Genomic DNA, 27,722 nt, shown 5'->3' with positions numbered 1-27,722 from the left:
TGAAGTCAGTTTGGGATGCAATCCAGGACTCCTGGCGCCCAGTCCCGTGCCCTTTCCCCTCCTGGCGCTGCCAGCAACGGTGACGCACCCCGGCGCCACTGGGGGAAAACGGCCGCTCAGCCGGGTGACCGAACTCGCAACTTTGAACCCCACCCTTCCGGAGGTGGCGGCCCCTGCAGTGTGCCCTCCTCGGCGCCAGATGGCGCTCCCGCACACGTCCTGGACGCTCTGGCCCCGCCCTTCTCAGTGGCCGCGGAAGGTGACGTGGACACGGAAGTGGTCGTCGTCGCGGCGGCACCCGTGGGAGCTGGGCGCGGGGCTCAGAGTGCAGCGGGCGGTCGGGCAGACGGCGGCGTCTTGCACCTGCGGCGGCGGCGGACGCGGGCGTTGTCGGTTGGGTGCGAGTCCACTGAGCCGACGAGCGGCTTCTCAGCCCCTCTCCTGCCCGTCGGAGGCCCCGGAGCCGGGACCGCTCGGCCGGCGTCACCATGACCAAGGCCGGTAGCAAGGGCGGGAACCTCCGCGACAAGCTGGACGGCAACGAGCTGGACCTGAGCCTCAGCGACCTGAACGAGGTCCCGGTCAAGGAGCTGGTCAGTAGAGCCCCACGAGGCCCAGGTCCTCGCCCCAGACTGGCGCAGGCCCTTGTGCGGGCCGCCTCCTTTCGCACGCCTCAGTTTCCAGATCTTAAAACTAGGTGGGAGGAGTGGGACTAAGTTCGCGGGAAGCCCACCTCTGCCCCCAGTTTTCTTCCGGGGATGTACACGTGTCACTTTGGCGCAGTTCCAGCAGATGAGAAGGTGCTGCTTGTTCGACCCTGAGCTTTTTACGAGTCAGGAGTGAATCTCCCCTCCTATCTGGGGGGGCTTTCACAGCACTCACCTCCGTGTTTGACTCAAAGTAGGCGCCCGCGGAGTGGTTGCTGGCTGTTTGGAGAATGAATGAGTAAATGAATGAATGACTCCTCTGAGAAGTAGGCCTCTGGGTAGACCTGGGTGTGGCCCGGAACCTTGCATTTCTTGGAAGCTGGCAGTCCCAGCTAGCTGTCCTGGCCCCTGAGGCGTCCTTCCTTGAAGACTGTGCAGTGTCACTGCTTGGTTGGCAAGGGCTCTTCCCAACTCAGCTTAAACTGGCTGGAATCCAGTTGCTGCTGCCCACCGCCCCCTCGCCCCAACCATTCCCAAACTCCCAGCCAGGAAACAGGCCTGAGGTCCCAGGAAGATTACACAACTAGTTTGTTGCCAAAGTGGAGTTAGATCATAGTCCCTGCTTTTCCCACCAGGTTTCCTACCGGCACACTAGGGTCACTTTGGGTGCCCTACCTTTTCCTGCCTTTAATGAATTACATTTGCCTTTGGCACTTGGCTCTGTAGTGCGGAGGTTAGAACAGACTTCCAGTTCATATTCCAGTTCCATTGCTGAAGAGCTGTGTCCCTGCCCTTGGCAAGCCAGTTAACCTTTATACCCATAGATTTCCTCATTTATAAAATGGTGATAATAGTTCCCATTTTACAGGGCTGTGAGGATTAAGATTGTAATGTAATATACTTGGTAGGTAGTAAATGTTGGTGCATGCAGCTGTTATATTATTATTACTACTATTATATTCCAGTGCTAATTTTTAAAGGCCTTCCTAATTGTGGGAATTTTCTCTGGAAAATGCTTCATGTCACTGAATCATTCCATGTGTTGATTTGACATTTTGTTCTCATTCCTTTTCCTAGGCTGCCCTCCCGAAGGCCACCATACTGGATCTGTCCTGCAATAAACTGACTAGTCTACCGGTAAGATTGGCAGGCGAGCACACTTCCTTCTAGAGCCCTGATCCTTCTTGTTTAAGGGAGTTATGTCTTAAGAGCCGTAATTTCAGGACAGACCGCAGACAAGCTATAACTGAATGGGAGTATGCTGGGGGAGGGGTGGGGTGGTTTATCTCAGCAAGAAGGGAAGCACAGTAGAGGCTTCATTCTTTAGAACAGTGGGAAAGTCAGGCCATGAAAAACTAAAGTCGGGGCACCTGGGTGGCTCAGTCGTTAAGCGTCTGCCTTCGGCTCAGGTCATGATCCCAGGGTCCTGGGATCGAGCCCCGCATCAGGCTCCCTGCTCAGCGGGGATCCTGCTTCTCCGTCTCGCTCTGCCTCTCCCATACGCTTGTTCTTTCTCTCAATAAAATCTTTAAAAAAAAAAAAACTAAAGTCAACAGAATGCTGGCTGAATCACTTATTGGGGTCATCTTTTTTTCTGCCTTATTTCATTCCTTTGGAAAAATAGTTTACCTCCTTATCGTGTAGAGGAGAGTAGAGGCCATTCTGTACGTTCCTCTGCATTCCAGGGAGAAAGCTGTTTATGAACAGCTTCCTTGTGTATCTTTTGATGAGGAACAGGAAAAAAAATGTGGCTTTTGGGGACTACTGTATCATTGTTCTCCCAACCCTTGAATTACTTTGCGACACTTTTTTGTTCACATCCAGCCTGTGGTCAGATCCTTTTGATTTTTCTTCCATAACTTCTCCCAGTTCTCCTTCTCCATTATATGCTTTGCTATGTCTTCAGTCTGCAGTCCTTTACCTTCGTAGGCCCCGGAGTGGTTCAGCCCTTCAGCCCCTTCTGGGTGATGGCAGGTCTGGGCTCCAGAGCAGCGCGCCTTCACTGTCAGGCCTGAGTCTGTTGCTGCCGTTGTTGTGTTTACCAGCGATCACTCTGGCCGTGTCACTCCCTGCCCAGCTCCCCTGGGCTCTGCTCGGGGATCGGGTCTCAGAAGTTGGCAGTTTCTTCATTGGGTCATTAGTCTGTTCCCCTGTCAGTATTCCCCTGGGCCTCATTCTCTCTAGCATCTTCTCGAAGCTCAGCAAGAACCGTTTCTCACGATGAAAAAGCATCCGAGATCCCACTGCTTCTAGGAGGCATTTCATGTCTAGTGAAAGTGTGGTGGCAGGTGCTTGCCGCCCGCTGTGCGTGCTGTCGGTAGTCACGCAGCGGCCCCCAGTGCGCTTTTCAGTCTGAATGTGTTCAGTTGTTCGTGCCTTCCTTGGCAGTGCCGGTCCGCTGGCGGTTACAGGTCCCCCGAGAGCGTGAGCAGGGCCTCTGCGCCGAGGTGGGAGCAACACTGTAGACGGGTGCTGTGCTAGGTGCTGCAAGGAACAGAGAAGAAGACTGAGTACTTGAGGGGCGTTCGATCTTTTTAGGGAAGCGGATGGTCATGCTGCGCTTTGAGCGCTCCTGAGAAGGGAGAACCTGGGGTGCCGTGGGGGGGCCGGACGGGCCCCTAGTCCCTGCAGGAGCAATGTGGAGGTCGGGTTGGAGGGTGCGCAGAGCATGAGGGGACACACACTTACTTTGTGCCTCCTTTGCGCCCCTCCGGACGCATCTCACTACGTAGAGCGGAAGTGCTGGGGGTCGGCTGCATCTCCTTCCAGGTGGAAGAGCTGGTGGCGGGCAGGGTCAGGGTTAACCTGCATCGTCACTCCGAGCTGTGAGCCCGGGGCTTAGGTGTTCCCTGTCTTGGTCCCAGGCGGATTTCTGTGGCCTCACACACCTGGTGAAGCTGGACCTGAGTAAGAATAAACTGCAGCAACTGCCGGCCGACTTTGGCCGTCTGGTCAACCTCCAGCACCTGGATCTCCTCAACAACAGGCTGGTGACCCTGCCCGTCAGCTTTGCTCAGCTCAAGGTAACGGTTCAGGAACCAGTGTTTCGTGTCAGGCGAGGCCGAGGGCCCAGGGACGGGTGGAGCACGGCCGTGAGTGGCTGGCACGAACACCACCTTGGGGGTGCTGCCTCGGAAGGCTGGGGCTTTCTTCCCGCTCATTTGGTTCACCTTGAGGGCCTCTGTGTGAACCTGGGCTTGACCAGCCTCTCTGTCCTCTCTCTTCAGAGCCTGAAATGGCTGGACCTAAAGGATAACCCGCTGGATCCTGCCCTGGCCAAAGTGGCAGGGGATTGCCTGGACGAGAAGCAGTGTAAGCAGTGTGCCAACAAGGTAAGCACGAAGTTCCCCGGGGTCTCCTCCACACGGTCGCATGGTCCTCTGGGACTCGCCTCTTCGTCCTCTTGTTTTTCCCTCCCAGGGCACACACCTCACCTGTTTGAGGTTTCCAGCACTAGGGTCTCAGTGGAATATGGCTGCTATTAGCCTGTCAGGCAGAGGGACCTTTGTTTCTGTGCTGACTTTACAAGTAGGAGAACAGTACTAGCTTCTCTACTGCGGAACTTCCGTTCTTAAGAAACCGGGACCTCGGGGTGCCTGCGCGGCTCAGTCGGTTAAGCGGCAGCCTTCGGCTCAGGTCATGATCCCAGGGTCCTGGGATCGAGCCCCGCATCGGGCACCCTGCTCCGTGGGGAGCTTCTCCCCTGCTTGTTCGCTCTTTCTCACTCTGACGAATAAATAAATAAATAAAATCTTAAAGAAAGAAAGAAACCGGGACCTTGCCTAATCCAGCATTACACCATTGACAGTTCTTTAAATGGGACAAGATTATCTGAGTCACAGTTATTGTAGGAATTTTGATAATAAGTGTTGTTAATATTCGTAAGCTTATATGCCTATAAGCAGACACATCCTGGGCAGATCTGACATTTGATTTCAGTCAAGTCATCTGATGTAGGAGCGAGGAACTAAAGGCAGAATGGAAGGCAGGCATTGCCAACAGCCCTGAAGATGCCTCGCACTGCTTTATTTTTTTTTTTTTCTTAAGGATTTCTATTTTATTTTTAGAGAATGTGTGCGAGAGGGGAGGGGCAGAGGCAGAGAGAGAGAATCCCAAGCAGGCTCCACACTGAGTGCAGAGTCCAATGTAAGGCTCAGCCTCACGACCCTGAGCTCACGACCTGAGCCAAAATCAAGAGTCGGACACTTAACCAGTTGAGCCCCCCCAGGCGCCGCATGCCTCGCACTGCATCTCTCCAACGCCAGCCATGGTCACTTTTTCCCTCCAGCTTTAGAACAGCTGAGCGCCAGATGGCTTACTTGGCCATGTTTAGGAGGCATGATGAACAGAAAGGACTCGAAATGCTTTAACTTCAAATGCTAGAATTACTGGAAGTGAAATGTGGGCATGGTGGGTCTCTACGTGAATCTCGGGGATAATGGCTTTTCTTATCATTAGTTCCGAGCTTCTTAGAAAGTCTCATCATGTGTCTCACCTGTTGTCACAGGAGACCAGGGACAAGGTCACTGCAGCCCGGTAGCCACGGCAACAGCTTGCCCTTAGCTGCGAACAGTACAAATGATAAGTGAAGGCCCCGTGCTCTAGGTGTGCTGTCTGTTCTGAAGAATGGCAGGAGCTCTGACCAACCACCCTTCCTTTGTCCTGCGTGCTTTATGCCTCACCTCATGATCCTCATAACCCTGGGAAGTAGAGCTCCCTTCTATGTCTCTGACACAAGAAACGCTCACCATGCACACACTTTTCATTTATCCATGTATTCATTCAACTAATAATATGTTAAACCATGTGAAATTGCTGATATATTCCACAAAGATCATTTTTAATTGAGCACCAAGATCTTTAGTATTAGCATATAGCTTCCAGACAGAGCTCCAGGTAGCCCACAGCATTGTGGGTGTGGTCACTGAAGCCATGCTCCCTGACTCTGTGGCCCAACGTGGTCTCCTGAGTGCAGCGTGCAGCACACCGTTAGGCGTCGTAGTGGAGTGGCTTGGGCCAGCCAGGATGAGGTCACTTGTCTCCAGGAGTTAGCTTAGACCTCACCAGCTCTGACCTTGTGTGGGTGCATGGGTCAGTTGCAGTAACTGATAAGCTTGGTACAGAGTACAGCCCCTTTTAAAAATAATTTGTTAGCTGGACAGTATTAAGTGCTTACTGTAGGCTGTGGCCTGGCACAGGTGGACAAAATCTGCCCTCTGGGGCTCCCAGTCCAGACTAGACGAGTCACTCCCATTTCTGAGCTTGCTGTGTTATCACGTAACTCCTGATGCATTGGAGCCCGGGTGAAAAGGGATGTCTCTTAAACCTCTTGGCTCTTTATTTAGCCACCTGTACACCCCTTAAAACCACCGGAATGGTTGGTGTTTATTTAGTATTTGGAGTTCAGAATGAGATGGGGACTTCGAACTTGGACTGCCTCCCGACATCAGGCTTGACCTTCCAACAGATCCTGCACTCCTTGTTGAGTGGCCGTTGTTTAGTGAGCTTGACTCCCTTCCAAGAGGTTGCAGCAGGTTCAAGGCCCAGGACAGGGTTCCTCGTGGCTTCAAAGCAGGCTCTTGCAGGGAGCCCGAGAGGTTAAGTCACTTGCTAAGGTCACACACTTAGGAAGTGGTAGAGTCAGGATTGTGCTGGGCTCTAAGCTTTCACTCTGTCCTCTACATCCAAGGGATACCAGCTTCTAAAGGTACAAACAAACCTAAAATATAAAAGTCTTTTACCTTCTCCCCTCACTGTGCCCATAGTAAGAATCTCTGGGGCTCTCGGAGTCAGAGGCCATCCGTGACTGAGTGGATGAGGATTGAGGGGCTCTGGGCGCCAAGGCTTTGTCTGCTGGGTGGGCCGAAGGGCGCTTCCCTTCCTCCTAGAGGCTACCTTGCTCTGTGTGCTGATGTGAGTGGGACAGGCTCTGGCCCCAGAGCTCAGAAGACCATAGCTCTTAGCTGTGCTACTTTGGAGCCATGTGATGGGGACAAATCAACCCCCCCGCCCCCAGCCTTGGCTTTTTGCCTCTTGAGATGGGGAGCCAGGCAGTCGTTCATCAAAAATGTATTGAGTGTCTAGCCGGCAGATGGGACAGCAGTCTCCCCCCTTAGGGAACCTAGTGTTGTGACCGAGAGAGTAAGCCGCCTCCTGAGGACAGAGAGGGGCGGCACTTGCATAAGGTAGCCAAGGGAGCGAGGGCGGAGAGCCTTGGGGGAAAATGCTGTCCCTGCTCGTCAGCAGAGCTGCTGGGGATGGCGCGTGTGACGGTAACTTACACACTCCAGTTGGCAGCACGTTTCACAGATGTGTCTGCTCACAGCTTTACTGACCTGGGCTCGAATGACCCATCTCCAACTAAGGCCAGCGTCGTGAGTTAAGAGGGACGGGATTGCCTCCCTTAACTGTGCGTTGCATGGGGCTGCACCAGCCTGAAAAGAGCAGGGGGAGCCTTGGAGCCTCCCTAGTGGACGTGCGCCCCGTGGCGCCCCCTGCTCGGGGCACTTCAGCACCCCTCTCCCTCCGCAGGTGTTACAGCACATGAAAGCCGTGCAGGCCGATCAGGAGCGAGAGAGGCAGCGGCGGCTGGAAGTAGAACGAGGTACGTGCCATCCCTCCTCCCGCCGTCTTCCCATCCTTCCCAGGCCGCTGACTCCCATGTGGCAGGAGCTGGGGTCCGTGGAAGCAGCGGGGAGCCGTGTGGCGGTGTATGGCCTCATCTCTGTCCGACGGGTCTGTCTCCGATCCCCAGCTCCAGAGGCCTACAGCCTGCTGGGAGGGTTAAGAGGCATCGGAATTTAAGCATGGCCAAGACAGTCCCCTTCAAGCCCTCCCAGGGGCCCCCAGTAATAGGCAGTCCCCATTCCTGCACTTACTCAAGCCTGAAATTGGAAAGATGGCCAGCAAGTCCTGTGTGTGATGCTCCCTCCCCTCCGGGCCGCCCCGTGACTCAGCCTCCATGCTGTAGCCGGCCCTGGCGCCTCCCCGCTCCGTGGCCTGTCTCCACACTCATGCCCCCTCCACGGCAGCCGTGGAGATGTTCTTAAAACAGAAGTCAGTTATGCTGCTATTTACTTAAAACACTCTAATGGCTTCTGATGGAACTTAGGATGAAATTCAAACTTCATTCGGTCGCCAACAAGGCCCGCTGTGGCCCCAGCCTGCTTGCTTCCTCCGCTCTGTCCCACACGCCGGGGAGAGAATGCTGGTAACTCCAGCCGCACGAGCCTCTGCGAGGCTCTGCTGTTGCTCGAGCACACCAAGGCCGCTCTCGCTTCAGGGGCTGTGCCTGGTTGCTTTTCCCTCAGGTCCTTACACGGCTGGGTTCGTGTGCTTCCTCATGTCTGCTCACATGTTGCCTTAGCGTTACCATAACCCCTTCAGAACCACCCTGACTTGGGTTGCCATCTCGCCTGTCACTCCATCACAACCTCTCTTACTCTCTCCATGGCACACATCATTGTCTTCTTTACTCTTTGTTCATTTGTCTCCGTCTCTAGAAAGCTTTAGGCGCTGGAACCTGACTTGTCTTCACCGCTGGATCCCGAGCACTTAGAACAAGGCTTGGTGCACAGCGGGCGCTTGTTGGGGGCTGACTTCTGAGCCCCCAATGCTGGAGGACTCCCGGGGTTGGGGAGGGACGGGCATAGTCCTGGTCCTGGGCGAACCCTGAGATGGAGCCTAGTGACACCAGGTCCTTATACATGTGTGTCCCCTGTGATGCCGTGTTTCCTTGGACCACGGCTGCTTGACTTCCTGCTGCCACGGGCTCTCTCCAGGCTGGGTGTAATGCGTCCTTGGCGTTCTCAGTGCCCAGCTGGAACTTGGAGCTTGTTTGTGCATAGAAAAACAGTGGAAAGCTCCAGTACTTAGCGTACTACTCTTCAGCTACATTATGGGTCAGTTAGGGTTTTAAGCCCTAAAAGGACGTTTAACTCCCTAATTTGTGGCATTCTGGCTTTGGGAAAAATATACTTCATGCTTCCAAATAACTCATTTGGAAGTGCATTTTTGGAAGCCAGTGATTTGTAAGTTGGGTACTGGATGTGAATGCACTTGAACCGTGACTCCTCACAGACTCCTGAGGTGAAGTGTAGAGATTACCCTCTGACAAATTATTAGTCTTGCTTTCTCAGGAAAACATTTCCATCTTCTCTCACTGTGAACTTGAGCACTCACTTCCTCTTCTTCCTTGCCCTTCCCATGCCACGTTCCTTTCTGAGGCTTGGGAAAGTAGGAATCCCATAGAATCCACACCCCCGCTGTCTCTTCTCTCTACAGCCTAGTTGTAGAAGGTGGTCACTCGCTGTGCTTTCTGAATCCTGCGGCTCATCACCTGTGCCCCTTATTACATCACCCTAATCTCTACTGCCCGGGGCTTGGGACCCTTTAATCCATTCAGCACACCCTGAGAGCAGCTTATTGTGTCTGAGGGAGGGCTTACCTCTCCGAGAGCAGAGAGACCGCCGTTTCCTCTTAATACAGCTTACATGACCTGTGGCATAAGGGAAGGGAGGCCAAACCCAAGCTTTTAGTTCCTCGGGGAAGCCCTCTTGCAGGTTGGCGGGGGGGTGGGGGTGCGGTGAGAAGTCATTTTGGGGTGCATTTTCCTGCAGAGGCCGAGAAGAAGCGGGAGGCCAAGCAGCGAGCTAAGGAGGCTCAGGAGCGGGAGCTGCGGAAGCGGGAGAAGGCGGAAGAGAAGGAGCGCCGGAGGAAGGAGTACGACGCCCTCAAAGCAGCCAGGCGGGAGCAGGAGAAGAAGCCCAGGAAGGAGACGAATCAGGCCCCGAGTACGTGTTGGCAGCCGCAGGGTTCCAGCTGGGGTGCAGCGGGGGCCGCTGTGGTCACATACAGCACCCTAGGGCCCGGGAGGAGCTTGGAGGGTGTGCAGGGACTGGGGGGCCGTCCTGGGGAGCGGGTGCTGCTGTTCGGGCAGATGCAGCTGGGAGCGCTCCTGCAGCAGGGAGCTGCCCTTCTTGTCAGGGTCAGATGCTAAAATCGCGACAAGGCGGAGACATTGCCCTTAAAATTAAGTCCCTCAGTCGCCTGTGCTGCGCACATGGGCTTTCTGAGCGCCCGGCACCATCCCAGGGACGCCGGCACTGCCTCTCCTGCTCTCTCTAGGTCGGAACAGAGCTCGCACCCTTTGCTTGAATGCCAGAGGAATCCTCTGGCCGCAGGCTGTATAAAAGCCACATCAGTGTCCAGCTGTTTGTGTGGTGAGGCGGCTCCGTGTGCAGGGGCGGGTCGCCTAGCCTCTGGGTCAGCAGGGGCCCCCGGGGGAGAGGCAGCTGGGAGGCCAAGGAGCTCTGTTGGGTGGGCGGACACCTGGGGCCCTGCTGCTCGCGCTTGCTGGCCTTGAGCCAGCCGCCTACCACCTTTTTGTTTCCTTGTGTAAAACGAGGATCGGACCTCCTTATGGGGTAGCATTAAGCGAGAAAATCTACGTGATGGGATCGTGCAGTTCTTGGCGTGTGGGCACTCCGTCAAGTTTTTTTTAAAGTTTTGTCTAAAAAGATCTCAAAACCAATTTTTAAAAAAAATTAGGAACGTAACATATATATTCATTCCCGAGAACGAGCAGAGTTCCGTATATGTATCAGAAAATGGTGGTCACCTGTGAACGGCCCCCCCGCCCTGCCCCCCAGCGGCAGTCACCGTTGACAGGATGCTAGCTTACCTTCCCGGGTTGTCTTTAAGATTGATTTACCTGAGAGAGTGGGTGAGCGAGCGCACGCACAAGCAGGAGGGGCAGAGGGGGAGAGAGAAACTCAAGCAGCCTCCGCACTGAGGGTGGATCCGATGCGAGGCTCGATCCCATGACCCCGAGATCATGACCTGAGCAGAAACCAAGAGCCGGACGCTAAACTGACTGCGCCGCCCGAGTGGCCCTGGGGTTTCTGTTACGTGCATCTTCTATGATAATAAGAACACAAACAATAGTAGCAGAGCTCCGGCCTGTTTTGCCAAATGGGCAGCACGCTCCCTGTGCTCAGTGCCCCCTGAACAGCCCGTCCCCTGCCCCCGAGGGGCCCTGGGGCCCACGAGCTGCGTGAGGCATCCGAGTGAATCCCCGTTCCGAGCGCGCTCCCTGGAGACCCACTGGGGAGGCTTTCGGCCTCGGTCTGTGCATCATTGGGGCATATGAGCGCCCGGGTGTTCTTAAAGGGTTTCGGGGCCTGGGGGTCTTCGTTCGAGAAGGGGGTGTGAGCGGGTGTGCACAGGGAGGCGAGCACCCGCCGGGTAGAGCGTGCGCCACCTCAGACCGAGCGAACCTCTCTGTGCGTCGTGCCTGTCCCCGCAGAACCGAAGGCCGGGCCCCGGCCCCGCAAGCCGCCCCCGCGGAGGCCCAGCAGGACGTGGGCCGTGCTGAAGCTGCTGCTGCTGTTGCTGCTGTGCGCGGCGGGCGGGCTGCTGGCCTGTCGGGTGCCCGAGCTGCGGCGGCAGCCCCTCTGCGCCGGCGTCAATGCCGTCTACGACAGCGCGCTCCGTGGCCTGCGCGGCCACCACATCCTGCAGTGGGTGCTGCGGGCCGACTCGCAGCAGTGAGCTTGTCCTCGACGCCCGCCGCCTCCCGGCCCTGGAGCCTGGATTCCTATGGAATTGGGTTCTGCGGGACACAGCCTGTTTGCGGCGCCAGACCTGCCTGCCATCCTCAAGCGGCTGCCGACCGGTACTTGAGATCCCCTCTTCTGGGACTGCTTTGTTCCTTAGCCAGGGCTCCCGGGCGGGGGAAGGCGAAGCGGGAGGTGGGCCGGTTACCTGCATGCCTAAAGGAACAGGCTTGGGGTGGGCAGAGGGAAAAACAGCCTTTTCCAGTCGTTACACAAAGCTGTGTAAAGGCAAGGCTCGTTCCTACTAAACGGTCAGGTCAGCTGTCACTACATTTATACTTTTGTATGTCACAAACCCTTTCTTTCATTCCTCCCTGCGTAGCCAGGGCAGATCAGGAGGCAGTGTGGTATTGGGGACTAAGGGAACACCATACTCAGCAAATCTAGCCTAAATTGGGGGGTGGGGGGGTATACCTATTTTCTTAAGGACCTCAGACATTTTAATGACCATATAAAATCTTAGGCTGTGAAAGGGACTTCAGGACCATCCAGTCCAATATAATACGTGCAGACAGGGAAACTGAGGCCTTCCATGACTTGCCTACGGTCTCCCAGCTAGTTTGAGGCACAACTAGACTCTCACTTGAGTGTCCTCTTTCCATCATTTTTGCTTCTTTAACAACGTCTGGAGAGACCAGAACTCATAGCGGAACTGAGCGTCTCTCAGCTGGGGTGCAGACTCTTGGACGGTAGGCAGCTTCGTGTCCCACAGATAGAATTCCCCCAGCCATGAGGGTCCGGGGCAACTCCTGCAGAGTCCTGCCCCCACTCACGTGGCTGTCACCAAACGGGCCGGGCTCCTCGGCTGTGTTAGAGCATTCACTCCCTGATTGCCAGTAAACGAGGTGGACCGTTGCGAAGCTGTTCTGTCTGTGACAGCTATCAGTAGTCGGTGTGACAAACTCAGAGGCAGCCTGCAAACTCAGGTTTCGTAGAACCGGGGGTTTGGCATTGTTTGGGTCTAGACCCAGAACCACCCCCGCAATGAAGGGAAACAAGTAGCACCATGGAATTTAAGCATTGCGTTTACGAACGGCTAGCACGGACGGGGGCAGGACTGTCTGTTCTGTCTGCCAGATGAAGCCACTTCTTGCTCTGTGGCCTCCCGTGGCCTCCTGCTTTCACAGAAGCCAGAGGAAGGGATAAGACATGGTCGTCATGGTGCTCCTTCACTGAAAACTCCCCATTGCAAGCTTCTTGTCTCTCCCTCAGGAGAGCAAGAAACTGTCACGATTCAGAGACAGAGTGGGGTCCAGCTTTCAGCCTTAGTGGCTCATTTGGATAGGACAGCCACTCGTGACTGTCCTCATACTAGAAGAGCGACTTGTTCCTTTCTCCCCCACAGACAGCTCTGCTGCTAAGGCCCACACCTTACTCAGAATCACTACACGTTCCTTCGTCTTCCTCCAAGCTCCAGAGCCATTGGTACAAATGCTTTATTGAAACTAAATACATAGTATGTGAGATGAGATTAAGAGGATAGGGAAGTCAGCACAGGGATCAGACCCACATGCAGGGGGCTGGCTGAGGCGGCCTCCGTGGGTGAGAGGGAGGCAGGGCACGGCCAGCCCCATCTGGCCAGCCCGCTGAGGGAAGTTCACTCCTGATCTCGAGATCTGAAGCTGAGGTTCTTCTGGATTTCTACAATTATTAAATATGTGTCTGAGTGATCTGTCTTTGTTGCTTCGTGTTTTGAGGGCTGCTGGGGTAGGGCGATTTGTGCACGGCAGTGGAGTTTCGCTGGGAGAGGGACACTGAATGCTTGTGCAGGTGAACGCAAGTATCTCAGCTGTCTGTCCCAAGTTGGCAGGGAGACTTCTACAGATACACCCAGGAAGGAGTCTGTGGTGAGCCCGACCCAGGCTTGTGCTTCGGGAGGCGCTCCCAGCCTCTTCCTGTGGTCCTCTTCCGAGCTGGGTGAGGTGGAAATCTCCAGCTTTTCATCCTGGTCCCCCAGGGCTGGCATCAGTCTGCACTGTCTAAAGAGAGATCTGGCTGCAGAGCAGTCATCTGAAGGTAGATGCGCTTGGAGAGCTCTGGTCCGACCCGGCGGGAGGTGGCGGTCACGCCTTCCCCACGACGCACCTGTATGTCTGCAAGCAGATTCTGGCGTTCTTGCTCTGAGAGACACCGCCTGTAAGCCTGAAAGTGGCAGATGACCTCTCAATACTGTACTACCCAGGGTCACCCCTGTCCATCAGTAAGGGGGCAGTGAGCTTGGGTGGGGGGATGAGAACCTGTCCTCTGTGCCTGGGTCAGTGTTCACTGATCTCGGCAGGCCTGTACTGCTGACTACCAGTGCCCTCCACGGAAACTGCCTGGGAGCCCACTAAAGCCACAGGGTGCTGGGGGATGACTGCTGGAGCAGCCTACCTGGACCAGAAGCTGGGGGGAGGGATAGGTGTCCACAATGGCGCTGGCCATTTCCAGGCTGACTCGGTTCAGCTGCTGAATCTGTCTCCTCCAGACCAGCGCGAGTCCCCTGCCCGCGCGGTCCACCTTTGCCCCTCCAGCCCAGTCACTCTCCAGGCAGAAGGAAAAACTAGTTTGGTCTCGAAGCTTCCTGTGAACAGCAGTTGAAGAGCTGTGAGTCACTCGTCACTCCCATCTGTCCCCTTCCCTGGGAACTTAAAAACCCTCCCTCCACAGACCTCACGGGCGCCTATTTGGGTGCTCACTTTGTCCCCAAGCAGTGCTAGTTGCTAGTTCCCTTAAAAATGATATCTAGTCCTTCTCATTAAGAGAGAAGTTGCCAGAAAAGTACCAGATTGCTTCCAATGTTGACATTGGGTTGTATGGACCAGAGAGGCAGTGTGCACGGGGATAGCCACTAGGGACTGGCTGTCAGGCAATCTGGGAGGAGTCTGGTTCCACTTCTAACTTGCTGGGAGCTCAGACAAGGCAGTCTTCAGGCCTCTGTTCCCTTGGGTAGAAAATGAGGGACTTGGACTGGACTGAGGTTCCCTACTATTTTAAATTCAGACCACGAACACTCCCAAAGCTAAGTAGCCTAAAAGTTTGTTTTATGAGGGCTTATGACATCGTGACCTGACCTGGGACGGATCTTGGTAACCTGGCTCACTGGTGACCCAGCACCAGCCTGGAGAACATGAACTTACAGAGCAGCTACTGCAGAACGTTTTAAAGGGACTGGGGTTGAGGGCTCCTCACGAGCATCCCCAGCACGAGGTTGGCTCCGTCCACCACCAGCCTCACAGACAAGGGGCTGGCGGCAGAGTTCAGGGGAAAAGGACATATGTGGGGACCAGAACCACTACACGGCACAAGGCCCAGCAGTGGAGCCAAGACTTGCTGGGGCACTCACTTGAAGGGCGCCTCAGCCACAGCCTTCGTAAACGCGCATGCGAAGTCGGCCAGCTCTTTCCAGCTCTGCACCGTTCGGGCCTGGGCTTGTGTGTACAGCTGCAGATCCACCAAGGCCTAGAGACCCAAAGGCAGGATGGGTTGGAGGGGTGGAGGGAGACTTGTCTGAGGTTCCTCTCTCATGCCCGCCAAACCTGCACCCCAGCCCCTTGGCTCCCTGTTTAGCCCCTTCTTTTTTACTCAGTGCCAAGGCAGAAAGGCGTGTCCGGCGGGCACTTTGCTCCTGATCTAGAGCAAATCGGGTTCAATGAGAGTGGGAGCCCAGCCTGACTCAGGCAACACGAAGTTCTTACCTCTTCCACGTCTACCCTGGACACCATGCACCCTGTGTTGGCCTCTGGTCGTCTCTGCTTCTTCTCCTTGGCCTGTTCCCTATCTGCCACTCCCTGCTTCCTTCTCCTTGGAGGGTTTGGAGCACTGGAACCGGGGAGGAAATCAGACAGCAGCAGCTCCAGGCTGAGCTCGGGCAGAACAGGGGTGAGAAGACCCGACCAGAGCATAGGGCTTGTAAGGGGGGGACCCAGATGTGGGATGAGTAAGGTCACCTCTGGTGGAGCTGCCCCTTTTCATGCTAAGTCTTGAGGACCAATTCAAACCTGAAGCGTTTCTCCTGATCCACAATCACCAGTGACAGAGCTTTCCCAGCTGCCCTTGCTGTGGCGTCAGTCACAAAGCTCCGCAGCGTCTCCTTCCCCTTCTCAGTGCCGCCCACACTTCCCTGCGTGAAGGGCAGACACTGCGTTAACGTTCGTTCCCTAGGCTCGGCCCCCGTCCCATGCCTTAGCGCCCAGCCTGCTCTGCCCACCTGCTTGAAGTTCTGGACCAGGGACACAAACGCCTCTGCCGGGAGCAGCGCCAGGACCGTCGGTTCCTCCACCCAGTCTTCCTGTCCATCCTGCCAAAGGACCCGGAACCCAGCACAGGGAGGCAGGTCAGCAGGTGCTCAGCACCTGTGAGAGAGACCCAGGCCTTCGGGGTGAATGAACGCACCCACACCAGCCGAGCCCATTTTTGCGTTATTTTTTTTCTTCTGGAATGAAGCCAGGTGGCAAGAAACAATAACCCATGACCCCTTCCCTCCCCAGTCCTCAACTGTTCAACCTTGGTGAACCGCGTCTCAGAGGCGGTGAAGAAGAGGAGTTGAAATGGCTGAGAACTGCCAATGTTTCTGTACGCTCTGGATAGGGGAATGGAGGGAAAGGAAAATTCCAGAGGGTTTTGTGCAAATAAGTACTTGGCCTTTGAGGGCAGAGGCTGACCGGGAGCTGAGTGGCTCTTACAGACAGTCGGGAGCCACGAGGGGAGCTGCCGCCCGGGAGGGCCCGTCCTCTGCACCATCGCCACAGGGCGGCCTCCCGCGAGACACTCCTGCAGCGGTCGGAGTGACGGAGCCCTGGGAGCAGGGCTCGTGGGGAGGCTTTTCTCACTGGGTCCCTGTAAGCCAATGCCAAGACCCCTAACACAGCCAAGTGTAGCGGGAGGAGCGCTGGCCTCTAGTTCCTGCTCCGCCACCAATCGGCTGTGACCCTTCACAAAGCTTTCAACTTCTCCCACCTGGCTCCCCGCCTGTGACGTGGGGTGACAGCTCCCTCCGTGTAGGGGGCCTGCCACGGGCATGGGAGTGAGAATGTGGAAGCGCCTTGAAAAGTCACTGCGATTTGAATATAAAGATTTGCTAATCCCCCGAATTAAAAAGTGTGCAGTTGCCATAAACTACTAAGAAAATTATGAGATCCAAATGAGAGGGGAACAATTTTGTTTTAAGCAGGCTCCATGCCCAACGTGGGGCTTGAACTCATGACCCTGAGGTCATGAGTCTCACACTCTACCGAATGAACCAGCCAGGCGCCCCAAGAGAGGAAAAAATCTTAATGTTTCCGCAAATGTGGACTATTTTGGATTCGCAGATAAGAGGAGCGGAAGGCACAGGAGCTGTAGAAACCTCAGGAGCCTGGGCCAAGGAAGGAACATTTGCTGTGTGCCCTACTGTGTGCTTGGGGCTTGGTTATCTCAGTCCCCATGACACAGGGCACCCAAAGGGATACAACAGTGTCACTGTTTTACAGATGAGGCACAAAGAAATGAAATGATTTGCCCAGGGTCATAGCAATAAAGCTCTGGGGCCTGAAATTCAAGCACAAGCCCACCTATTCCCAAAGCCCAGTGTCAGAAATCCTATGCAGATATCTTCCTTCTGCCCCGCGGGTCCACTCTCCCCCTTCCCGCTCTGCTCTCTGCAGAAGACCACATCACCAGGCCCTCTGGTGCAAATGGCCAAATGGGAATGGTGGGTGGGAAACCCAACAGGAGACTGGAGAAGGGAAGGGAAGGAGGGAGGGAGGGAGGAGTGAAGTCGAGCTATTTCCCTGGCTCCCTCGAAATGGGTCACTTAGGGTTTGCTATGTTCCTCTATGGGAGGGCAAGCTTCTCTCAAGGGGGTCCTCTCTACATTTCTCTCTCCTTCTGGATTCTGGGAACTACTTCCTCCCCTCATCCCTTCAGGCCTAGGCATGGTAACAAATATGCAGGGGTCCTCAACCAGGGCCGATTTTTCCCCACAAGGGACGTGTGGCAACATCTGGACATTTTCGATTGTCAGGACTGGGGGGGGGGGTGCTACCGGCATTAAGTGGGCAGAGGCTAGGGAGGCTGCTCGACCTTCTACAGTGCACAGGACAGCCCCTCACAACAGAGAACTATCCGATTTGAAATGCCGACTACACCCGAGGTGGAGAATCCCTGAGTTAGTGGTGTCATTACCGTGAGGTGCTGTGTCATCCCTTGTAGTTGCCCTGTACCCTGCCCACGCTTTAGAACACTGTTCCTTTCTTACATCTTCCTCAAAATTATCCTCAGTTAAGCGTGCCAGCTGATTTCCTGCTGGGACCCTGATTAAAATTCTTTAGAATGAAAGCGCATTTATCGGGGAGCTCGAAGGGGGAGGAGAGACATCGGCCAGAAAACCGCTACCTCGGATGGCGCAGCCCTTCTCCTCCAGGTGATGCTGCAGGGCACGGCCTGTGCCTCGATCACACAGCGGCACTCCATGGACTGCAGGGCTCCGAGGAGCTGGCCTCCCCCTTCCATCTGCAAAAGCACTGCAACAGACGATGAGAGAGGGGTGGTCAGGGGCTGGCCCAGAAAGTGGGCACCCCAGCTCGGGAAGAAGACACAATGCTAGGAGGACCTGGATCCAGCCCCACGACGACGTGCTTTAAGCATTCCTCGGGCCTCTGAGCTTTCAGCCTATTAACCGGGGCTGCCTTCTCCGTCCTCTCCTGTTGTCTCCGCGGCTGGCATCCCTGCAAGCCTCTCTGGACCTTCTGGCTATGCTTGGTTCTCTTCTGAAGTGGGGGGACCTCAGCATTTGTTTTGGTTACGGTCCAGCTGCCGTTCGGGACAGGGCAGGTAGCTTTGAAGGCCGGAAGCTGATGGCGTGGATTGTCTCCCACAGGGTCCTTGTTAGTTGATGCATGTCTCTCTGAGGTTTCATGGAGGGGAAGATCAGGGACCTTTGGAAAGGGTTGGTTTTCCCAGTCACATGATGCTCCTGCACTATTTCGGTGATCCCATAGACTTTTAACTGGGGAGCTAGAATCCTCAGGGCTCAGTTGCTTGCGGGTCAAAAACTTACAGGTAAGCCTCTCAGCCAGGGGAGCTAATTCTTCCTCATCCTCACTTTCACTGCTTAGCACCCTGACTGGCTCTGTTTGTGTGACCGGTTCAGCCGTGTCTCGGATAGGTGGTACATCTTTCAACCTTGGTGACGGACGACAGGAGGCCTCAGAATCTGAGGTGTCAACCACAACGATTTTTGCCTCCCTCTGAGGCTGCCTCTTTGTTGAAGATGGTTCCTTCTTCAGGAAGGCAAATGTTGGCAACTCTTCCGACTCACTCTCACTGGAATCCAGTGCCAGTGATGACTTCTTTAGAGCCATCAATACGTGCTGTCAAATTAATCCCCTGAAAGGAAAAGAGATGAGATGCAGACTGTAGCACTGAACTCAGTCCATTAGACATGTTCTGTGGCCAAACTATGGAAATACATACAATATAGAAACAGAAAAACAGGATACTGTCCCAACACATTCAATCTGGAACTCAGCTGTCTGTAGTCTAACAGGACTCCTCAAATCCCTTCTAGGTCAAGGTGACCTAGAAACAAAGTGGAGATTACTATCGGAAAATGTTAATGCAGTAGTAACAAGACTCAACACCACCCCCTTGTTGATCTCTGCATTTGAAATGCAGATGTCAAGTCATCCTTCCTCTAAAATTTGAGATAAAATTCACATACCATAAACTTCTCTTTCAAGTGTACAGTTCAGTAGTTTTTAGTATATTCACAAAACTGTGCATCACTGTCTAATTCCAGAATATTCTCATCACCCCAAAAAGAAATCCCATAGCCATTAAGCAGTCACTGTTCACTTCCCTGTCCCTCAGCTCCTGACAACCACAAATCTACTTCTGTTTTTTATGGATTTGCCTGTTCTGGATAGTTAGTACAAACAATCATACAGCATGTGGTCCTTTGTGACTGCCTCCTTTCACTTAGCATGTTTCTTAAGGTTCGTTTATGTTGTGGCGCGTGTCAGTATTTCATGGCTTTTTATGGCTGAATAACATTCCACTGCATAGATCTGCCACAATTTGTTTCTCTGTTCAGCACTGACGGATATTTGGTTTCCGGGTTTTGCCCATTATGAATAATGCTGCCATGAACATTCATGTCCAGGTTTTTGTGGGGACAGGTTTTCAATTCTGTTGCATGTATACCTGGAAGTGCAACTGCTGGGTCGTGTACAAGAATCACTCTTCGAATAAAGGTTCACTAACACTGTAGGTGTGACCCCGGATGGGCCACGTAACCTCCCTGAGCCTCGCTTTCCAATATAGTAAAACAGAGATGATAACAACACCTACTTCATAAGATTGTGCGAAGTAACTGAAATCGTGCCTCTACAGCGCTTAGCACAGCACGCAGCCGATAGTAAGCCCTCGGTAAAGGACGTTGAAAGTCTAGGGAGGGACCTCCTCTGAGTCCGCTCCCTGCACCTCGCCAGAGTCCGGCAAACCGAGGTTGCCTGCCAGGCCGGTCCGGCGCGTCCTCACCGCGCGGCGGAGCCCCGGACACCCTGGTTACCGAGGCCCTGCCGCGCGGCGCTCAAAACTCCGGCCCCAACCCGCCGCCCGCCGCCCGCCGCCCGCCGCCCGCCGCCCGCCGCCCGCCGCGCCAGCTCTCACCTGTGACTCTTCGCGCCACTCTTTCAACTGCAGCGCAGGCCCCGGAAGCAGATCGCCCGGTAGCGGAAGCAGATTTCTGAGACCGGAAGCGAGTGTACGGCAAACATGGCGTCGGTGGCGCTGGCGCTAAGGACGCGGGTGGCTGGTAACGGGACGCCGTGGCTGTTGCGGGGCGAGGGGTGCAGGCGGAGCGGGGACCCTGCAGGGAGCCTGAGGGTGGAGGCCGTTCCCCGCGGAGGCCCCTAGGCGCCGAGCCGGGAGAGCGCGGGGGGCCCTCGAGCTTTGAGGGGCAGCTGTCACTGACCACGTCGGGCGCCCGGCCTTGGGTGGTGGTTCGCGGAGCGTGTGTCCTTCCTTTGCCCCGCGCGCAAGTACAGCTTCCCTAGCTTTTGGTGACGTGGGCACGCCGCTTCCACTCCGTGGATCCTTTCATCTATAAATACTGGCACACTGGAGCTCAGAAAGTTAACAGATTAAAGTCTGTGCCAGACAGTGCAGTTAGGTGTTGGGGATCTCAGCAGAGATGAAGACAGTCTCTATCTCCCAGGCCAGTTCTTTCTAGTGGATAAGCCAAAAATAAGCACAGAAACAAAATGGTTGTAAATTGTGACGAGTGCTGTTAAAGAAAGCAAAAATGTGTGTTTGCTGTCTTTTGGGGGGTTGGTGGTCAGGGAAGCCCTTCAAGGAGGTAACATCTAAGTTAAGACCTAAAGGATGACGGGAGGCCTAGCCCTGGTAGAGAATGAGGGGCAAGAGAGTGACATAAGCCAGTTTTACATGTTGAGAAGCAAACCATTGCACTTACGTGAATTTAAAAGGGGGTAGGAGTGGAAAGGAGGAAAACAGATGGGAAGCAGTAATAGTAGTCCTGATGAGACATGATTTAGCCAAGATGCTAGTGTCCGTGAACTTGGGGGAAATGGGTGGTTTTAAGATCAGTTTTGGAGATAAAACTCAGAGTTTGCTCGTGAGCTGGATATGTGAGACGAGCAAAGGAAAGTGATCTGCAATGACTCTCTGGTTTCTGCCCAAGCAACTGCATAGTTGGTAGCATCCTTTACTCTGAGGTGGAGGATGGGGAGTAGGCTGAAGGGCAAAGATTTGTGAAAGAGATAATGTAGATAAAACAAAAGCCCCATTCCTCAGCTTAATAAGTTAGAGGATGAATGAATGAATAGATTTAAAGGTAGATAGATCTTGGTGCTGGGCATTTAACATGTCTTTCTAAGCATTTATTTCTGGTCCTTTGTCCCAGCTACTCTCTGTCATTAAAACTTGAGAAACCTGGGGGCGCCTGGGTGGCTCAGTCGTTGGGCGTCTGCCTTCGGCTCGGGTCATGATCTCAGGGTCCTGGGATCGATCCCCGCATCGGGCTCCCTGCTCCACGGGGAGCCTGCTTCTCCCTCTCCCACTCCCCCTGCTTGTGTTCCCTCTCTCGCTGTGTCTCTCTCTGTCAAATAAATAAATAAAATCTTAAAACAAAACAAGACAAAAAACAAAAAAAACTTCAGAAACCTGGTTTCAGGAACTCTGAACTTGTAGGCTCTGGAGACTCACAGGGCTTCTCTAAAGATTCTGGCATAACCCTGATTAACCAGGGCTGTGTCTGGAGACCGGAAGGCAAGGACTGCCAGCCCTGTGCTTGTCATATAGCAAGTGGCTTCCAACTTAGTTAGTATGAATTTTAGTTCACTCTCCTTTTAAAAAGAAATGCCGTTGAGCATTTTGGAATGAGTATGGAGAGGTCAGGTTGTCAAGGGCAGGGCGTCAGTCTTCTTGGTCAGGACACGTACTGGGTGGGCTTGCTGACGAAAGAGTCCAGCCTTCTGAAATAGCTAAGAGCCTGTGGGAGCTACCCTCCGAGAAGCTGCCCTTTTTGTTTACGAGTATTTGGTGTGCAGGGGATGGGTGAATGGTTGAGAAAGTGGTGGATGACGCCAAAGCAGGACCCTCTCTCTGGGTGTCCTATTGCTGGGCTCTGTGGTCCAGCCCCTCCACAGTGTCTGGAGCCTTGAGGACATGTGGTGAGTGAGGCTGAAACCAGCAGCTCTGTGGTGTCCTCTCGCGGGCTTATATTTCCTGTGGTGTTTGTTTCTCTTCAACAGGACTGAATGTGTCAGGACCCAGGGCACATGGTGTTTATTTTCTTTCCGTGAATATTTCACTGCCCACCGCCTCCCCAGGCCACACACACACTTCTCATGCAGGGCATACGCCCTGGACAATACAAGGAATGACTTGTCCCCTGCCTTGGAGAAGGCCAAGGACTTTCAGACACTCCCTGAAAACCACCAACACAGTCAAGTGGCATTTCTGCTCACGTATCTTCCTCACCTCCCCCGCCACTACCCCCGCCACCTCTCAGCTTACCAAATGGCCCATTGAGGCAGAGAAAGAGTGATTGGGAGCCTCTCTGAACAACATTTCTGTTCCGTCTGCAGTTACAGCCCTGCTGAGCCCCCCTCAGGCTGCGTCTCTTGCCATCAGATATGCATCCAAGAAGACAGGTGGCAGCTCCAAAAACCTGGGTGGAAAGTCACCAGGCAAACGCTTTGGCCTCAAGAAAATGGAGGGTGAGCGTGTGCCTTGGCTTCCATTTTCCAGCTACACCCTCCCTTGCTGTCCCTGGCATTCCTTTGCAGAACAGGAAGACCATGCCCCCTCCTGGTCCTGTACTCTCCGCTTAGCTCGCCAGAGCACTTGGCTCCAGATTACAGATGCAGAGAAGACCTGAGGCAGGGAGGGGGTCCTGAGGAAGAGCAGATAGGTGTGAACCTGGGCCATGTGATTGGAGAGAAGAGTGTGGAGACTGGGGGTGGGGGTGGTGGTTCAGGGGGTGAGACTGGCAGAGGGAGATGGGGGCTGCTTGTGTCTGAGCATGTAGGAATTGGCTTTGTCCAGGGTCAGGCTTAGAGGTTGGTGTGTAGCGTCTGGGCCAGGAAATCGAGGGCCGGTATGTTTTTTCAGCAGTTTGCTGTGCTGCCCCATCACTGGGGCCCACAGTCAGCGTGCTTATGGACTTTTCTTCTAGGTCACTATGTCCATGCTGGCAACATCCTTGCGACTCAGCGCCACTTCCGTTGGCACCCAGGCGCCCATGTGAGTTCCTCTGTGGCCCTTTCCCCTTTTTTCTTTCCCAGGACCACCTCTCTCTGTTCCTAAGCATGGTAGTGATAATAAAACAGTTGTGTTTATGGGATGCTTAGCAAATGCCAAGCATCATTTTGCTTCCTGGGCCTGCATTGTCTCGTTTCATCCTTAGCCCATCCTCATGATGCACTAGGTATCACTAGGTATCCATTTTCGAGGTAGGATGCCAGAGACTTAGGGAGTGGAGGGGGCCACATGGCAGAGCTGGGGATCGTGCTGGGGCTGCCTGCCTCCCAGCCACTGTGCTTTGCCTTGTGGAGCATCAGCCTGGTTCTCTTGGGTCTCCTTTCTAACCCCACCTGTTAGAGGAGGAGATGCCTAGTGATTTGAGATACTTTTTGAATCTTGGGAAACTAATTTCAGTGTATTCCTTTTTCCTTCTTGCTAATCCTCTTTTGCATAAAATTGTTATCAGATGCCTGAAAGATAGTTTGAATTTAATAAAATAGAATTCAGTGTATGTGCCAGAAACTAGGTCCATATCAGGCAGGGATTTCAGTTTTCGGCAAGTTGGGATTACTTTCTGAGGTAGGAAGTTTCTTTGTTAACACAGATCTGTACCGTACTCTTTTTTTTTTTTTTTTTTTTTAAGATTTATTTATTAGAGAGAGTCTGAGCTCCCAGCTGAGCTTGGAGCCTGTCTTGGAGGCCCGATCTCACAACCCCGAGACCATGACCTGAGCCAGAAATAAGAGTGGGCTGCTTAACTGACTGAGCCACCCAGGCACCCCCATACTGTACTCTTCACATTATCTTAAATGTTAGTTTAGTTTCCTTTGTAATCAGTCCCCTCACCGCCCCTTTTTTGGCCATTTTAGTAGGCATATAAAGACTGATACTAGCCAATAATTAGGTCAGAAATGCTAGTTTACATGTGAATGGATTGCATTCGTAGTAGCTTTGTCTCTTAGAACTTGAGGCCCTAGCTGTGTGGCTGTGGTAACCCTGGGGACTCACTCAAATAGCGGCAGCAGTAATAAAAGCTGACGTGTTTTGAGCTAAGCAGTATTCTAAGCTCTTTATGATTAACTCACTTAATCTTTGAGGGGACCCCATAAAAGTAGTTAATATTATCCCCATTTTGCAGATGAGAAAACGGAGACACAGTGAAGTAATGCAGCTTGCCCAGGCCACACGACAGTAGGTAGTGGTGCTGGGATTTGAACCCGGCATCCTGGCTCCAGAACCCATTCCTTTAATCAGAGAAATATTGAATAATGCTCTATTGCCTGGGTAAAAGTTGCCCCACATCCAATCTCAAGTTCTAAAGGAAAAATGCTAAAATATATGCAGTTTACAAACTGTATACTCAACACGTAGTTTATTCTCCACTCATCGTTTTCATCGAGAGCAGTTAGAAATGGTAGCTGCTTCACAAGGTGAGGACTAAAGGGGTCAGGGGAGCACTGCCTGCACATGCAGGCGCTGTGAAAGGACTGGTGCCTGTCACTATGATTGCTGTTCTGTTAGATGACGTATTACCATAGGGCCTTGGTCCATACTTTCCTTAGAGCCTAAACTTCAGAGGTCACTATGTAGGACGAAACTATGTCAAGCTCATGTTTACTATGACAACTCCAGTGTTTTTTAATTTTAAGTGAGGCCGGCTCCCAGGGGGCAGTGCTTAGGGGCATCTTCCCGGGCCTAGTTTGGGGATCTGTCCGGTGTGGTGCCCGGCCAGCCGCACAGACATGGGTCTAGAGACCAGCCTTCAGGGACTGAGCACCCGCGAGGATTGGCTGTTGGAGTTTTCTTTTCCCTCTTCTGTTACAGAGCCCTAGATGCCAAGGAGGTGCCAGGCAGCAGGAAAGGGAACCCGAGATAGAGCTTTCTGATCCCCCCCTTGGTCCCAGAGCCTGAATCCTTATGAGAAGTTTATCCCAAAGCCCTGGGATGGACCTCCCGGCTGTGGGTCCAGCTGACCAGGTCTTTGTGTTGCAGGTGGGGCTGGGGAAGAAGAAGTACCTGTATGCTCTGGAGGAAGGGGTAGTCCGCTACACAAAGGAGGTCTACGTGCCCAGTCCCAGCAACGCAGAGGATGTGGATCTGGTCACCAGGCTGCCCAAGGGTGCTGTGCTCTATAAGACTTTTGTCCACGTGGTTCCTGCCAAGCCTGAGGGCACCTTCAAACTGGTAGCTATGCTGTGAACTCCTGGTTGAGGCCATTGGTTGGAGCCTGGAGCCCAGGTGACAGGAGAGGGTGACAGCAGAAGTCAAGGGTCGGGACAACAGGGCCTCCTGAGGAAGTCTGCTTGGCGGTGATTGCGGAAGTCTCTGAAGTGACTGGCTGGGAAGCCTTTTGGGAGACTTGACCTGGGGCCAAAAATAAAGTTTGCTGGAGTCCTGAGCCTGTGCTGTGTGGGGATAAACCTGGCCGGGGCTCCTTAGCGTTTATTCGTCCTTAGCCACGTTCGGTGGTGCACACGAGGAACAACCGCAGAGCAGGAAAGAGAGCTCTCAGAGTGAGGAAATGACAGGAAGGGAGTGTGTGTGAGGAGGGGATTGCTTTAACACCATCTCCCCGAGGGGAAGGAAGAGGAGAACCACCCCCCCCACCCCCCATCCCTTGTCCGGAGGGGTCCTGGGAGGAGTGGATGGGAGGGGCTACAGAGGAAGCAACAAGGTCATGTCCTCTCCTGGAGCCACATTTGGAGGGAGCTGGGGCTGTAGCCGCTGGAATGGCCACATGGTGGACCCCCCCATGGATCCGGCCTAGAGAGGCCAGGTGGACCCAGGTCCTTTCAATGATGTGGCAAAATGAGTGACAAATGGGCTTCTTTCCGCACACCCACCTCACATCCTTTTCTGGTTCTTGGTTTATCTCAAACCATAAACAGCCTCCGAGGATCTGGCTTTAGGAATACTCAGTCTGGGCCTAGAGTGGGCTGGGACAGGCCTTCATTGTCAATCCAACCCAAGACCTTCAAGCCTAGCTTCCAGTGGAAGGGCCAGGAAGAAAGCCTCAGCTGGGGCAGAGGGCCGTCCTGGCCTTTGGAGGTAGGTGGTTTGGGCTACAGCCACAGGGGGGCTTGTAGAGTCCAGTGGCTTCAAAGACTCTGCCCTGCAGGCAGGAGCTTCAGGGATTGGAGGCACAGAAGCCCCACAGTTCGCGAGATCTGCCTTGAACTTGGCACTTTGTTCTCTCAGGGCATGACCCCAGATTCTCCACATGCAGATCCTTGGCAGAGGTGACCCAGGGTTTCACCCCACTTCTTGTGGGGTCTCATGTACCAAGGCCCCAGCTGGGAAGATTGCTGGGGGCGTCTCTGTCAGCTCAGCACTGTCCCTGCCAGGCCTCTGGAGAAGCTCGAAGGGGCAGGATGCAAGAGGTTCCCTCCTATACAGCAGTGTTGTGCTGAGCAGAGCAGGGCCGGGGGGCTGCTGCTTCATGGGGTGGGCAATCAAAGCCACAGTTGGGTGATGGTGCAGGCAGTGACTTTACGGCCTCATAGCTTGGTGGCAACTGAGGGGTGGGGAGGAAGGCATTAGCCATTCCCTGACACCCCAGCCTCTCTCCACCTGCCCATACGTACACGCACTTTCTTCGGGCTTCGGCCTTCTGTGCCTCCTCTCCCCCAGTGATGTTCCTTCCTGGAAACAAGTTGAGCCCTAGAGCCGTTGGCTCCGTGGAAACCCGCAGAAGCCTGTTCTGAATCCCAGGGCAGGCCCCCCCCCGGGCTGGGGTCCGCTGTCCTTCCCTCCACCCAAAGAGGTGAAGTGGGGCTTCCTTTCACATCCTGGGGCTCTCCCCATCAGTGGCCCTCTCCTCCTCCTGGTCTGAGGGGCTCTAACTGGGCATTATGTGTAAGAGTAATACGAAAATAGCTCACTTCTCCAAGGCACCCGAGGCTAGGAATGCTAAACATTCACCTCTCTGCAGGCCCAGATCCCGAAGCGCTGTGCAATCAGCTGGTGAACCTGTTTCTGCTGGTCCTTCTTTCCAGTATTCTCCTAGCTGGGCAGGCGAGCCAGCTGCCACAGGGGCAGCCCCACGCGGACTCCCTCGCCCCTTAGGGGATAGTGCTGTAACCAAGAAAAGCCGAGGGGACCAGGCAGGCACACACGACCCTTTGGCTTCCATTTGGACCTTCTTCCCCAGGGTGAGCCCAAGGTTAGGGTATCACACGCTCTCCTTTCCCAGAAGTCTCTAGGCATCATCCCATCCTCCCCCTAGCCACCCTGAGGCCCTGGCCTGGCTTCAGGCCCGCAGTACACAGCTCTCCACTGACTCTGGGGTGGCAGCCCCAAGGGTCCTCCCTCACTTGCATCCCCTGGGAATCTCAGCAGCTTTCCACTGCCTGGACATCGCTGGGGTCTCCTATGGTGCAGAAGCAGGGAGGGGGGCAGTCCTGGGGAGCATGAAGGATGACAAAGTGAAGCTCCAGATTCAGGGTCAGCAAGCAAGAGCGCAGAGCCCAGCCCCTTCTGTCCCTGTGTCGCTCTCCCCAACCCCTTTGGTTCTCTCCAGCGAGCCCAAGGCACAGAGCTCGCTCCTCAGCATTTCTGAGATGCACTCAGTGTAGAGGTACCACTCCTCTCTGGCCCCAGCTTCTCAGGCAGTCTGGCAGCCAGCGCTGATGCCCTTTTGGGGGAGAGTCAGAGAAAACCTCCTCCTCCTGTGCCCACCTCTCCATCCTCTCTGTCTGGTGCCCAGAATTGTGTGCGTGTGTGTGCGGGG

The 27,722-nt window shown here is 54.3% G+C and overlaps 3 protein-coding genes across 7 annotated transcripts; 2 read left to right on the top strand and 1 right to left on the bottom strand.

The window, feature by feature from the left end:
• The first annotated feature begins 259 nt into the window (after positions 1-259).
• On the top strand, positions 260-12,935 carry LRRC59 (leucine rich repeat containing 59). The gene is made up of 7 exons (XM_081805205.1): positions 260-593; positions 1,725-1,784; positions 3,512-3,670; positions 3,875-3,979; positions 7,179-7,251; positions 9,266-9,439; positions 10,954-12,935. The coding sequence occupies exons 1-7, from the start codon at positions 489-491 to the stop codon at positions 11,196-11,198; spliced, it is 921 nt and encodes a 306-aa protein (XP_081661331.1). The 5' UTR covers positions 260-488; the 3' UTR covers positions 11,199-12,935.
• On the bottom strand, positions 12,682-20,158 carry EME1 (essential meiotic structure-specific endonuclease 1). Of its 5 annotated transcripts, none has more exons than XM_081805198.1 (10): positions 19,895-19,941; positions 18,698-18,802; positions 17,835-18,610; positions 17,618-17,745; positions 15,453-15,542; positions 15,244-15,365; positions 14,941-15,103; positions 14,589-14,704; positions 13,637-13,826; positions 12,682-13,405 (listed from the first exon to the last, which is right to left on the bottom strand). In XM_081805198.1, the coding sequence occupies exons 3-10, from the start codon at positions 18,583-18,585 to the stop codon at positions 13,229-13,231; spliced, it is 1,737 nt and encodes a 578-aa protein (XP_081661324.1). In that variant the 5' UTR covers positions 18,586-18,610; positions 18,698-18,802; positions 19,895-19,941; the 3' UTR covers positions 12,682-13,228. The 5 variants fall into 5 exon arrangements, with proteins under 5 accessions (XP_081661324.1, XP_081661323.1, XP_081661320.1 ...); XM_081805197.1 differs by having other exon boundaries at positions 14,941-15,064; positions 19,895-19,940; XM_081805194.1 differs by having other exon boundaries at positions 14,941-15,064; positions 15,244-15,542.
• MRPL27 (mitochondrial ribosomal protein L27) lies at positions 19,963-25,391 on the top strand. The gene is made up of 4 exons (XM_006740720.3): positions 19,963-20,039; positions 22,336-22,467; positions 22,926-22,993; positions 24,986-25,391. Exons 1-4 carry the CDS (start codon positions 20,000-20,002, stop codon positions 25,190-25,192), a joined length of 447 nt encoding a protein of 148 aa, XP_006740783.1. The 5' UTR covers positions 19,963-19,999; the 3' UTR covers positions 25,193-25,391.
• Positions 25,392-27,722: the final 2,331 nt, after the last annotated feature.

Source organism: Leptonychotes weddellii, chromosome 15 (genome assembly GCF_054177405.1).
Source record: "Leptonychotes weddellii isolate Sample4059 chromosome 15, ASM5417740v2, whole genome shotgun sequence".
In the NCBI taxonomy this organism is placed as follows: Eukaryota; Metazoa; Chordata; class Mammalia; order Carnivora; family Phocidae; genus Leptonychotes; species Leptonychotes weddellii.
This window is presented reverse-complemented; position numbering and strand designations above follow the sequence as displayed.